Raw genomic sequence first — 13,386 nt, forward strand, 5'->3', positions numbered from 1 at the left:
CATTTATATAAAATGAGTCCGTTAGCTTTGGGGTTGCCCCATGGAACCATCTTCCAAACCCTCCCCACAACCCTATGGCCAGTCCCGTGCACGGTGCAGTAAGTATAGTAGGCAGGGATTGGGGAAATGGCTTTGCAGGCTGCTCAAGAGAGGTAATGTTAAGGCAGTAGCAGGGGGTGCTCTTGGACCAAGGGGCATGGGCATAGTTGGTGGAGGGCAGAATTGGAACAGCAAGGCATGCAGCAGCAAGGTGCACAGGCAGAGCTGGGGTGGGCTCAGGGCTGGAATAGCAGGGGGTGCTGCAGGGCTGGAGTGAGGGACCCAGGCAGAGCTGGGAGGCAGAACCGAAGAAGCGTAGAGTACGGCCGGGCAGGAGTGAGGTGCTCTGCCAGAGCTGTAGGTTGTGTGGAGGAGAAGCCTGCCAGACACCTGCTCAGGTTGTGCTCGGCTTCAGGACATCTGGCATTGTCTCACCATCCTCAGCCGTAAGCCTGACACAGAAGTGAGAGGAATCCTGTGGCCAGACCACCAGATCACTTCTACAATGAACTGTCCCTGTGAATCCCTTGCCCTGCAAGATGAGCTCCGAACATTGATGCCAGCTGTCGAGCTCCCCCTGTGGGGACAATGCCCTCCCCTCCTTCCCCCTCACAGCATGTCAGGGCCATCACATAGCATAGACGTGGCAACCAAGTGCAATTAGCTCAAGGGGAAGTGTGCAGCCTTCCGGGGCTGGGGGGAGGGGAAGAGAAAGCTTGACACTGACAGCCCTGGTGGTTAAAGTCCTATACTCTCCAGAACAGACACAGCACAGGCAGGTCCAGGGCAAGCTCCCGCCACTGCCCTGCCAGGGGCAAGGCTTCCACAAGGGAGAGAGTGACCTTAGGGTTGAGAGGGGAGCTCACTCTCCATGGCCCAGTCAATCCTTGCTGAGGAGCCTGCCCAAAAGGGACCAATTTGGGTTGGGGAGAAAGGAACCTGGTCTGGATAAAAGACCATCAGCTGTCAGCAGGGGGCAGTGCAGGATCCAGCACACACCAATTTTGGAATTCTCACCCACCCACCACCTTTTGCTAATTTCTTTTGGGCGCTTAGAGCAGGGGCGGGGTGTGTGTGTGTGTGTGTGTGTAAACCTGTTTCCCCTTCACAAAACCATCCACGAAGCAGGTTGGATCTTTGAGTTGCCAACTTCCCTCTTCCTCACTCCCCAGAGTATGCTGGATCAAACCAGATGACAGTGAATCTCGAGACCAACCCCCCAGCAAAGACCTGAATGGCTGCCCATGTTAAAACAGCATGGCTTTTGCTCGTGGCTTGGTTCATTTTATTTTTAGGAAGTAACCAATAAGGGTTTGTACGCTCTGAGAAACATGAGTTCCTCGCTGCCTTCACCATTATGAGCAATGTGGGGAGGAGATGGGGGTGGAGCCTCTAGACAAAGCGGTCCATCCAGCCGACACACTTTTAGCTACTGGGTTGAAGTAGTGCTAATTGTGACAGGCACCCACAAGAGCAGTGGGGAAAGAGAAACTGACGGCTGTTGAAAGAATTCTCCTTTCAGCAGGTATCACGATGGACGTTTGTCCCACCGGTAAGTCTTTCCTTTGGCCGCCTCTTTCTCCTGTCTTGTTGCTGAAAGTGGTGCTAACCCACTAGGCTCTGTCAGGGCAGTGTCACCAGCTGGAGTGGGGTGCTGGGGAGGAAAGGGGAGATGAGGAGTTCCCCAGATGCTTTGGGTGGGATTTATAGCTTGCAGGTGTTGTGCTGTTTTCACCTCCCTCCATCCCTCCCAGTTATTCAGGATCTGTTCCGGCTCCCTGCAGATGTCACTGGGGGCCGACCCACTGACATTAATGGGACCAGGGTCAAGCCATTACTGAGCTTTGTACAGACAGGACATCTCTGAGGAGGAAGGTTAAATCCCTCATGTCAGTGACCCTCAGAGTAGCTAGATAACAAGGAGGCATGGAGTAAGCCAGGCCCATCCTGAGGCATCAGAGGTGCATGGTGTTTGGACTGAGGGTCAGCATATGACTGTAAACAACAGATTCCTTTGATGCAGCCTCGGTGTGACAGGAACAGAGGTGCAAAAGCATGACTTGCAAGTTCAACAGCGAAATTGTGAAAGCCTTTGCTTCCCTGCCCCAGCTGGGGCTAGTGCAAAGTGAGTGTGTGTAAACCCCCAGAGTTCTGATTGGGCAGTGCGTGGCAGGGGTGTAAATGTCTCCCCATGGGGCACGGTAACAGTAAATCAGCCCCCTGAGCAGAGGAGAGAGGGAATGGCCCACTTGGAAATGGGGAGTGGGGGAGAGGGAGCCCAACGACCAGTAGCTCAGCTCAGCAATAAAATCAGAGGCCTGGTCATATCCCTGTGAACCACAGAAACACGACGGATTCCAAAAGAAGTTAGAAAGACAGAAGTAGCCGAGAGGCGATGAGCAAGATAAAAACGTATTTCCTGGTTTGGTAAGTGGTGGGCAACAAGCGGAGGGAGCTGACAGACAAAGGGATCCTGGCTGGCCTCACGCTAGCAAGGTCATTTGTCCAAGGAAAAGGGGATCTCAAAACTGGTTGTCCAGCACGAAAATAGGGTTGCTCTCATGTTGTTAATAGCCACAGTGAGTTACTTGACGTTATGAATATTGTTGTGCTTTGTACTGTTGTGCTTCGTAGTAGTGCCTGGGGCCCCATTTGTGAACCGGGGCCCCAGTGCCGGGTGCTGTACAAACACACAACACAAAGTCCTTGTCCCAAGCAGCTTAAGTGGAGTCATTGTACTTCTGTGATTCGCATGGATGTATCCAGGCCTATGATTTTATTGCTGAGCTGAGCTATTGGTCTTTGGGCTTGGTTTGACACTGGCAGACATTTGGGGAAGGGTCTTCACTGGCAGGAAATCTGCCTTGAGGCCTTTGGAGCAGTGTAAGGTACCCACCCCCAAACCCACCCTGCCTGGGGACCCACGGCTGGCTGGCACTGGTTCAAAAGTCAGCTGTGCTGCCTGGGGAGGAGGCGTGGTCAGGGGGCCAAGAGTTTGCCCCGTTGAGTGTGTCCCTCAGGCAGCTTTCAGTGAGGAAGCTTCTGCAGTTTAAGGTTGCCCAGCACGACCCCAGTGAGGGGTGAGGGTGTGAATACTCCCTTGTCTTCTGTCTGGAGTGAATCCCACTGCGGCGCAGTGACCCCTGCTGGTGCTAGGGGATGCCATTTGCACCTCTCTGGGCCAACTCCGGGGAATTAAGCCCATTGTCTGTTTCTGTGGAGAAAATGTTCGACTTCCTCTCCTCCCTCACAGTCCATGGATGACTGACAGGGCGAGCCTGAAAGGTGGAAACTCCCACCCCTTTCCCTTGGGGGGGCAAGGTGAGCGACTTCATCTTGTGTGTTCCTATGTGGGAGAGAGCTACTCCGGCAGGGCCATGGGCTGGGCTGTGCGATGGAGCATGGGGAGATGATCATGTCAGAATCAGAACAGTGGTGAGGCTGGGAGAGGGATCCATGCGAGGAGGAGGGTGAGGAGCTCCAGGGTCTGCTGCCGCCTCTCACTGGCTGTAAACTCAGCCTCATACCAAGGTAGACCAAAGGCTTGTGTACTGTGGATCCTGCATTTAGCCTGGCTTCTAGTATTGCCAGCACAGTTTTGTACCCATTACTAATGGAGGGAGGAAATTGCAGATGCAGTTGTTCGTGTCTGCAGCGGTATGCATTTAGATGCCTAGCTACAGTATGTGGTTTTCGGTGTGGCTGGCTAAACCATTGTGTTAATTATTTGGCATGTGTACTGTGTGGTTACCAAATTTGCACCATCCACGCCAGAGGTGAGTTTTGAAAATACAGGTCTGAGCATGTCTTGGGGAGACGATAGGAGCTCATGAAACCTTTGAGGGCACTGACTCCCTGGGGCATTGGACTTGACTGAACTAATTCCTGTTCAGTGTGGGTGAAATTTATCCCTGGGCAGAGGGCCTGTACATGGTCTATGCATCATTTAAGTTAAGTCCTCAACACAGGGCTTACGTGGAACTTAGATGGTACCTAGACTCTGTGTGGCTCCTCTGTGCCAGATGTGAACTTCTTCACCCTCTGATTGCATTGCTACGCCCAGGCTCATCTTGGAGTGGAGTGGGCCAGTGAGAAGATCCACTGGGCCTCTCCCTTCCCAAGTTCCCAGGTTCCGTTTTCTAGAAAAGCAGGAATTGAAAGAAAGGGGAATCATTATGCTGCTGTCAACCTCCTCTGCTGTTGGGAAAATAGAGGCCAGCTGCCTGCACGTTATTATTATTTATTACCACAGTGCCTAGGAGCACTAAGCATGGACCAGGACCCCATTGTGCTAGGTGCTATACAAACACCGAACAAAAAGACGGCCCTTGCCCCAGTGAGCTTATAATCTAAGTAGCATAATTCCCCTCATTTAACCATTCAATTGATTCAACGGATAGTTCTTCAAATGAACCACTCGATTCTGGCTCATTGCAGGATTTTGTGGGCAAAAGGGTGACTTTTAGGTTATATTCTCTCCTTTCCCCACCGATTTAACTATGGAATCCAAAGCAGGCAACAAAGGACTCAAACTAGCCGTCTCGTGTCTCTGCTACCAAAATGCAGAGGTTTGGAATGCCTGCTAGGGAAGCACAATGAAAGAGAGGCGCATACATTAAATTCACTTACTTATTAAGTTGCTTCCAATCGGAGTTAGGCACCTCACCTGCTTAGGTGCTTCTGAAAATCCCGCTAGGCACCTCTCTGCATCTTTAGGTGCCTAAATCCCTTCGTAAATGTGACCCACCTGCCCCGTTTCTTGCTCACTCTCACCTTGATTCCTCTTGTCTCCCCTTCCATGTCTGAGTCAGTCTGCCCATCACTTTCTCCCTGCCCTCATCCTTGTCTACCCTTTTCTCTTCCAGTCAAGGCAATTCATTTGTTTCTTCGGCTGTTTGGCAGCATTCGCAAGGAGAGGGAGCCCTGTTATTTGCAGCCTCAGCTGGTGGGTCAGTGGATGTCCTCTGGGGGCCAGATCCTTGGGCTCGCTACATGCTTTAAGCTGTTTCACCAAAGCAAAGCAGCCACAGTGCCGGCTTCACTGGTCAGTGGAAGATACCCCCAGGTGATGCAGACCATCCGTAGCAGCACATCAGCTGTAACAGCACCACAGCCATCAGGGTATGGAGCAGAGCTGAGGGCGAGGCTAAGGAATATGTGCCCCCACTGCTCTCCTCGGCTGCCCAAACAGCCCCAGGCAAAGATTGTAGCAGCCCTGAGGTTGCTCTTGCTCGCACCAGGGGCTGTCCTGGTCTCTTCTTGACCCTGGGATAAGGGGGCATAAAAGTGACATCAAGCCACCTTTGCCCCTTTCCCCTTTTGAGCTGCACTCGGCACAGAATTGGGGCTGGGATTTTGAATTGGAGTTTGGCAGCCCGTTTGCCAGGCAGTAAGCCATCATAATTCACTTGTCAAGCCTGCAGGTCTGGTTGGCACAGATTGCTAATGCTGCCCTAGGATGTATGACAGGAGGTGTTTCCAGTAGAGATAGGCAAGTGTTAGAACCATTATACAAGCCACTGGTGAGACCTCATCTGGAATAGTGTGTGCAATTCTGGTCTCTTGTGTTTAAGAAAGATGGATTCAAACTGGGGCAGAGAAGGGCTACTAGAATGATCAGAGGAATGGAGAACCTGCCTCACGAGTAGAGACTTAAGGAACTTGACGTGCTTAACTTAACAAAGTGCTTCCTATAAATACATCACAGGGATAAACACCAGGGAGGGAGAGGAGTTATTTAAGTTAAGGGCCCATGCTGGCACAAGAACAAATGGATATAAACTGGCTATTAATAAATTTAGGCTAGAAATTAGACGAAGGTTTCTAACCATCCAAGGAGTGAAGTTCTGGAACAGCCTTCCACGGGCAGCAGTTGGAGGTTGCCTACAATGTCATATGGCCCATCCGTGACCACTAATTAGCAAATATCTCCAATGGCTAGTGATGGGACACTAGATGAGGGAGGCTCTGAGTTCTACAGAGAATTCTCTCCCAGGTGTCTAGCTGGTGGGTCTTGCCCACGTACTCAGGGTCTAACTGATCACTATATTTGGGGTGGAATTCTCCCCCTGGGTCAGATTGGCAGAGACTGGGGGGTTTTCACCTTCCTCGGCAGTGTGTGGCCCGGGTCACCTGCAGGTTTGAACTAGAGTAAATGGTGGATTCTCTGTAATTTGAAGTCTTTAAATCAAGATTTGAGGGCTTCAGCAACTCAGCCAGGGGTCATGGGTCCACTACAGGAGTGGTGGGTGAGGGTCTGTGGCATAGCGGTGGGCAGGAAATCAGATTAGATGGTCATGATGGTTAGCCTTCTGGCCTTAGAATCTATGAGTCTATGAGAGCAGGCATTTTCCCATCCTATCTGCGTTGCATGGGGGCTTGGACAATGCAGCTTCCTCCAGGTCCCCACCAAGGCTGCCTCCAGAGTTGGGGGATATGCTCCTTCCCAGTCCAAGTTCCCGTCCACACAGCTCTCCCCAGTCTCAGTGGCCTCAACTCAGTCAAGGCAATTTGTGTGCATGTGTACAACTGTCTGCAGGAAGCTGGCTCAGGGCTACTGCTTGGGGTGACTCTGCCCCCTTAGTCTGTGTCGGGCATCCCCAGGGCATGTGAAGCCTGGAGGGAAGCCAGTAGAGTTCGGTGAGTAGCACTGGGGGAGTGTAAGAACATGTGGTCAGACTCCAGTGGGGCTGCCCCGTCCCTCACTTATCTGGGACGCTGCAGGAAACAAGCCCCTGTGCTCTGAAATTACTGTTCTTTCTCCCCCTTCTCTTTTCTCTCCCCTGCCACAGCTGATTCCTTCCCCTTTTCCACCCTATTTTTAGACATTGTTCCGTGTGTGTGAGGCACACTCAGAGAGTTTCCAAGACAGCTGGTCAGACTTCCCCTTTCCCCCCCAGACAGGAGAGGCCCAGGGGATTTTGGTGTGTGCACCGACAGGGCAGGATACCTGCTGGACTGACCTGAGGCAGGGGTGGGGGAAGGTGTTTGCCTAGAGAGACGCTCCTGGCCTGGGGCTGAGTGAGAGCTCTCGACACGCCGCCCATGTGCATGGGTTGATCTGTGGCTCCCTGAACTCCCTTGCTGCTGACGTGGGCTCTCAATTTCTGCTGCTGCAGCTTCCTATTTCTCCTCTGATTCTTGCTGAATGCTACGCTCTGGCCACAGTGTGTTTAGCCGCTCTGCTACCGTTCCATTTCTTCTTCTAGGTCTTTTATTAATCATTCTGTGGTCTTCTCATCTCTGTCATCACTTGTCTTCCTGTGAAGAAGAGGGGAAGCAAGAGCAGCCCTAGTTATATCTGTGTTTAGCCCGTGGTCATTGGAAGATCTTCCCAGCCCCATCACTCCTCTTCCTCAGACGACCCCCCCTCCAAATTCCCTCCCCTCAAAATGGCATCAGCTTAGACTCTCTCTTAAACCATTTCTGTGTCCCATTTGCATTAGTTTCTTGCATCTGTTTCTGCATTTAATGGAAGGTCTTGAATTTCTGAGAGATTGAGAGAGATCAAGCCAATGGCTTGTGATTGGGTTAGATTTTATATTTAGGTCACTGCTTTATCAAAAAGAAAAGGAGTACTTGTGGCACCTTAGCGACTAACAAATTTATTTGAGCATAAGCTTTCGTGAGCTACAGCTCACTTCAGACTAACACGGCTGCTACTCTGAAACCTGCTTTATCAAGTTCATTTGTCCTGATCTTGCTCATGCTCGTTTGTATGAGAAACCACGAAACAAAATTTGGCAAGATTGAACACCGCTACTTGGGAGAGTCCAGGGAGCGAAACAGGGGGGTTGTTGCAAGATCAGGGCTGAGGGACATTGGCATTGCGGTGTAGTGCCCAGGACTGGTGTGTCTGGGGGTGCTGCAGGGCCAGGAGAAGCATTGGCAGAGCTGGGATTGGGTCCCAGGACTGGAATAGGAGGGTAGGGTGCCGGGCAGGAGGGAGGTGCCATGGCAGAATGTTATGGGAAGGAGCAGCTCAGGACTGGAATGGCAGGGGTTGCTTTGTCCTGCCCACAATATTGTGGGCTCCACTTGGCCTGAGACAGCTCCCGTTCTCACTGGCATTCATTTTCCTTTTGTATTTCCAGGGTCATCTGATCTGAGCGAGGCTGAAGAGGCTGAAATAGACACTATCAAGAAGCACAGGGTGGCACTCCTGGAGGACATTCAGGTATGGGCCATCCCGCCCCTTCCCGTCACTGGACAGACAGGTCTTTCCAGAACCTGCTCTCTGGGGGAACTTTTTACAAACAGCCCATCCCATCTAGAACAGTTCCCTGGCCTGGCAGGAGACACTTTCCCAAGCACCATCAGATCTGGAATTCTGAGGTTCCAATGGCACCAGTCCCACCAATAAGCAGCATCCAGCCTGGGGAACTCCCTGTTGCAAGAGATCATCCAGGCAAACACTATAACGGGACATTTTGAAAAGGCTGGCGAACTTTATGAGCAATATTATTAACAGCCCAGATCCTCAGCTGGGATAAATCGAGGTAGCTTTGTTGACATGAATGGATCTATGCCAATTTACAGCAGCTGTCCCAATATGTGGAGTTACTATTAATTAGCACGTATTACTTGTCTAGTACCATAGCTGTGCATGGCAGCGCACAAAACCAAAACAGATCGTTTCTGTTCTATTCCATGCCCATTGTCATGGCATCTGAGCCCCTGCCCTGTGTCAGGCTGTCTGAAGTGGCTCACAAACGCAGGTGCCAACCTCAGGACAGCTACAAACCAGGGCCCAAACCCCAAACTGGTTGTGTGTTTCTATCATTAGATTTAACCACCCATCAAGTGTGAACTCCACAGGCACTATAATAGCCTTAACAGGGAGTCACAGGCATTCCTCTTGGGCACTCCAGTCTATCTTGCCACCCAGGCAAGCCTGCCTTTGTGACAGATGGTCCCTAACACCAAAAATCACAATATTCAGGTTACTCCCAGTCCCAAAGGGCCAGTCACTTACCCCAGGTCATCTGTACCTTATATCCTAAACCAAAGACAATGCTTTTAGCCAATCCTATATTTAGGGCCCTACCAGTTTCACGGCCATGAAAAACGTGTCATGGACCATGAAATCAGCCCTCCGCCACGAAAACTGATCTCCCCTGCTGCTAGGAGCCTAGGGCTCTTAACTGCTAGTCCAGCCACGCTGGGGAGGGACAGGAGTTGTCCTTCCCCTCCACAACTGCTCTTGGTGGGGAAATCAGACCCACCTCCAGAGGCAGCACAGAAATGAGGGTGGTACACCCTCACTTCTGCACTGCAGCAGCCCAGGAGCTAGGCTCCAGGCTTCCATCCCCCGCCCTTCCCTCCCGCCCAGCTCCTGCCGCAGCATCAGATGCCAAGCTTGGGGCTTCCTTCCACAGTGGCTCCTGCCAGGCTGGGAGCTTTCGCTCACAGCAGCTGCAGCTGGGGCAACCTGGGCTCTGGGCTTCTGCCCCGCCCTCCCGCTCCAGCTGGAGCTTGGGGCAGCTTGGGCTTGGGACTTCCGCCCCCCTGCCACTCCAGCTGGGGCTCGGGGCAGTCCGGGCTCGAGGCTTCAGCTCTGCAGCTGCAGCCATGGCTTGGGGCACCCAGGCTTGTGGCTTCTTCCCCTGTGGCTCTGCCAGGTCTCGGGGTGACCTGGTAGGGGCTTCTGCCCTGGGGCTTCTTCCAGGGCTGGGGCACCCATTTTTCCTGGGGAGGGGCCTAAATTGGTCAGGGCCCCTGCGTTAATCTGTCCCTGGCGTGGACTAGCAGCCAGGAGCCCCCAGCTAGGGTGCTCCCAGCAGCATGGGGGAGATCCTACCCACCTCTAGCTCAGGAACCTCCTCTAACTGCAGGAAGCTGGGAGGGAGATGCCTTCAGAGCTCAGCTCTGGAGATAGCATAGAAGTGAAGGTAGCAATCTTGGGACCCACCTACAACTTTGCAACACCCCTCCCCCCACCCTTCATGATCCCATTTTGGGTGGGGACCCCCCCATGGTTACAAACCTTGAAATTTCAGTTGTAAACATCTGAAATCATGAAACTGACCAATTTTAAAACCCTCTGGCCGTGAAATTGACCAGAATAGATGGTGAATTTGGTAGGGCCCTACCTATCTTAAACTAACTAAAGGTTTATTAACTAGGAAAAAGAAATAAGGGAGGTATGACAAGGTTAAAGCAGGTAAACACACACACACACACACACACAAGTTACAATCGTAGATTTCAAAAATAGAAGCTGCTGTAATGTTCAGGTTACTCCCAGTCCCAAAGGGCCAGTCACTTACCACAGGTCAAAGGTGCTATCTGTCCTTTAGGGTTAATCCAGCTAAGCAGTTTGGGGATCCCTTGCTTATGCTTAGAAATACTGCCCTCTCCAAATTCCAAGCAGCACAGTGATACAGATTCTTCTGGTCAGGGATTTTTATTCCCTTCCCTCAGAGTTCAAACTGTGATGGGATGAGGGTTTGTGCAGTTCCCCTCTTCATGGGTGTGGGGGGAACAATCAGCAAAGTCTTTTGTCCACTGATGTTCCACGGTGGTTCATCTGCTGTCTATAGGCCTTCTTCTGTTGAGCAGGAGATGACATCCTTTGTGGTAAACTAGTATTTTCATGCTTGGTAATGCTTCTTTCCTGACTGTGGGGGTTTCCAGTTTCTTAGCAAACACTTAAATATTACCTTATAGCATGGGGTACAGATAGTGCCAGTGAGATTAATGCATGCGGCAACTCACAAGCATTCCTTAAAGTCCAAACACATCTCTCTAAATCTAATACCCATATTAACAATACTAATACCCGAGTGAGTCAGACTGGTTTCCAGCTATGCATGTGTCAGTGTTCAGTGACGCCTAGGGGCCTCCCCAGGAGCTGGCACCTGGCCTGCCAGCATCACATGCTGAAGAGCTTATTGAGCCAGATTGGTGGCGCTATGTTGACTTGCATCAGTTGAGGAGCTGGCCTACAATCTGCAGGTGTCCAAATGCCCAGGTGACGAGTGCAGTGCAAGGCCTTAACTAGGACAGAAGGTTAAGCCAATTATCTACCAGATAAATAATCCCATTTCATGCTTCTCGGTGTGAAGTGATTGCCACAGAGTCAGGAATGCAAACCCCCCACCCCCATTCCAGGTACAGCTTACATAATTGTCCGTTTGCATTGTTTGTTTGCCTTGCCACTGTCAACATAGGAGGCAGGAAACCTGAGTAGATGGACCAAAGGGCCGACCCAGTGTGGCAGGAGACAAGATACTGGACTCGATGGGCCAATAGTCTGAATCTGTCATCTCCCCAAAGCTGGTTGGTAACCAGTCACTGCCCAGTGGAGCAGGAGGTGCTTAGGTAACCGGGTCCCAGGATGGAGTTTCGTCCCCTGGAGAATTTCTGCAGCAATCTTAGTGCATTATCACTGCAGATAAACAGCTGGTAGATCTCAAATTGCCTATTGAGCAGCTGAAAGATAGTGCCAGGAAATAGTAATAATAACAGTAAATAATCTGTATTACAGTAACCAAGCTCAGGGCTCCGTTCTGCTAGGTGCTGTACAAACATGTTCTCAGGGACAGTCCCTGCCCTGAAGGCCTTAAAATCTAAATCAACTCACCAGGCAAAGGGTGGGAGGGGAAACAGAGGCATGGAGAAAACCCAAAAAACTTGGCTCCCTTTGTAACCCGGAGGCAGCCAACCAGGGGCCGGGATGTGTCCAAGTGTCCAAAGGAGCAGAATTCCATGTTTAACTGGTAGAATGTAGTGAGGAGCAGCCCCACCAGCTCACCAGTCTGTGCGGCAACTGCTGAATGCCAGGGGCTCAGGCAGCTCCCTTTGATACAGGATCAGCACACCTAAGCCCAAGGTGACTCCCCCTGCTTGGTAGCTGGTTCCACTGCCTCTCTGCACAGCTTTCCTGGCTGCATGGCTCGGCTACAGCAGGGAAAGGGGCATGGAACAACACCCAGGATCCATTCCAGAGTGGGCACAGACATGGGTCCCTGTTCTCTTGCTCCCTGGCTCTCTCTACACTCGACTTTTCAGCCACTTTTGACAATAGGTGTCAGAACATTTACTCCCCGCCCCTGCCTTCAGCCAGTGTCCAGCATGGGTGGAGAAGGCCACCTAAGATCAGCGCCCTTTTTGATAAGACACCCTGGCTGGTCCCGTGACAATGGCCAGTGACCTGGGCTGGCCCTGCCCACACCAGCCAGGCTTGGCAGCTGCCCAGGGATGAGGTGAGACATCTGGTCTCTCTCCCATCCCCTGGCTCGCTCTCACCCCCGTCTCTTCCTCCCACAGAAGCTGAAGGAGGAGATTGCGCAGGTGTTTGCAGAGATAGATTGCTTCCAAAGCACAGAAGAGAGGTGAGGATCCAGCCACATGCCTGCAGGGAGGTGGCGATTGCATGGGTGTTCCTCTGGTGCATAGGTGGCATGGCTCTTCTTCAGTGTGGAGAAGGAACCACCCCTAGCTGGAGCCTTTCCATTGACATCAGTGGGCTTTGGCGCATGTCCCAGGAGAGGGGAATCTTTCTGGACACAGGAGAAATTATGGAGACAGCTCGCTTGCGTGCGCAGTCTCTCTCTCATGAGATTTCTCTTTACTAGAGAGCAGTGAGGTCAGTAAAACACCAGCCCCTTGAGAGATTCCAGGCTCCATGGGGGTTAACACCCCCTGCCTTAGGATGGACACATTCTAAGGCAGGGGGTGGCTTCTCTTCTTGGCCCTAGAGCAAGCCAGAGCTGAGATGTGGGAACTCCTGTTGGGAACTTAGCCCCACTCCTGCCCCACCCTGGAGGGGAATACAGCTGGCTGCTTCTCTTTGTGCCAGGCTTGATTCTCCACCTTTGCATCTGCAGCAAAATGGTCCAGAGGGACAAAGATCTGTGCATGGGCCGGAAGAAATTCAACATGGACCCCACAAAGGTAAGGTGTACTGTTCCGACTGCTGCTTGTTGGCATCCCATATGGACCCCTCTTTACTATAGATCAGATGCGAGTTACCCACTCCAAAGACATTCATTCTGCCATCAGAGCAGACACACATGGGGTGGGTCCCAGGAACGGGCAATGAGGTGGAGGTAGGCTGGTTTCTCAGCCTGACATAGCACTGCCAGGCCATGCCTTGCACCAGGATATCTTCTGAGAGCTCTGAGCAATGCTGCCTCCCCATAACACATTGTGCTGACACGTGTCAATCAAAGCACCCCAAAGCAGAAGAGAAATGGGAGGAGGAGAGACAGGGCCATGGGATATTAGATGGGGTGGGATCTGAATTACCCAGGAAAGAATTTTCTGTAGTATCTGGCTGGTGAGTCTTGCCCATATGCTCAGGGTTTAGCTGATCGCCATATTTGGGGTGGGGAAGGAATTTTC

The 13,386-nt window shown here is 51.8% G+C and overlaps 1 protein-coding gene across 1 annotated transcript in view; it reads left to right on the top strand.

The window, feature by feature from the left end:
- Positions 1-1,457: 1,457 nt before the first annotated feature.
- CYTH4 (cytohesin 4) overlaps positions 1,458-13,386 on the top strand; it is a 31,046-nt gene continuing 19,117 nt past the window's right edge. The window contains exons 1-4 of the mRNA XM_077807569.1: positions 1,458-1,591; positions 8,133-8,215; positions 12,310-12,374; positions 12,870-12,936. Of these exons, the coding sequence (XP_077663695.1) occupies positions 1,573-1,591; positions 8,133-8,215; positions 12,310-12,374; positions 12,870-12,936 (234 nt within the window). The 5' untranslated portion in view covers positions 1,458-1,572. The remainder of the gene's footprint in view (positions 1,592-8,132; positions 8,216-12,309; positions 12,375-12,869; positions 12,937-13,386) is intronic.

Source organism: Eretmochelys imbricata, chromosome 1, assembly GCF_965152235.1.
Source record: "Eretmochelys imbricata isolate rEreImb1 chromosome 1, rEreImb1.hap1, whole genome shotgun sequence".
Lineage (NCBI taxonomy): Eukaryota > Metazoa > Chordata > Testudines > Cheloniidae > Eretmochelys > Eretmochelys imbricata.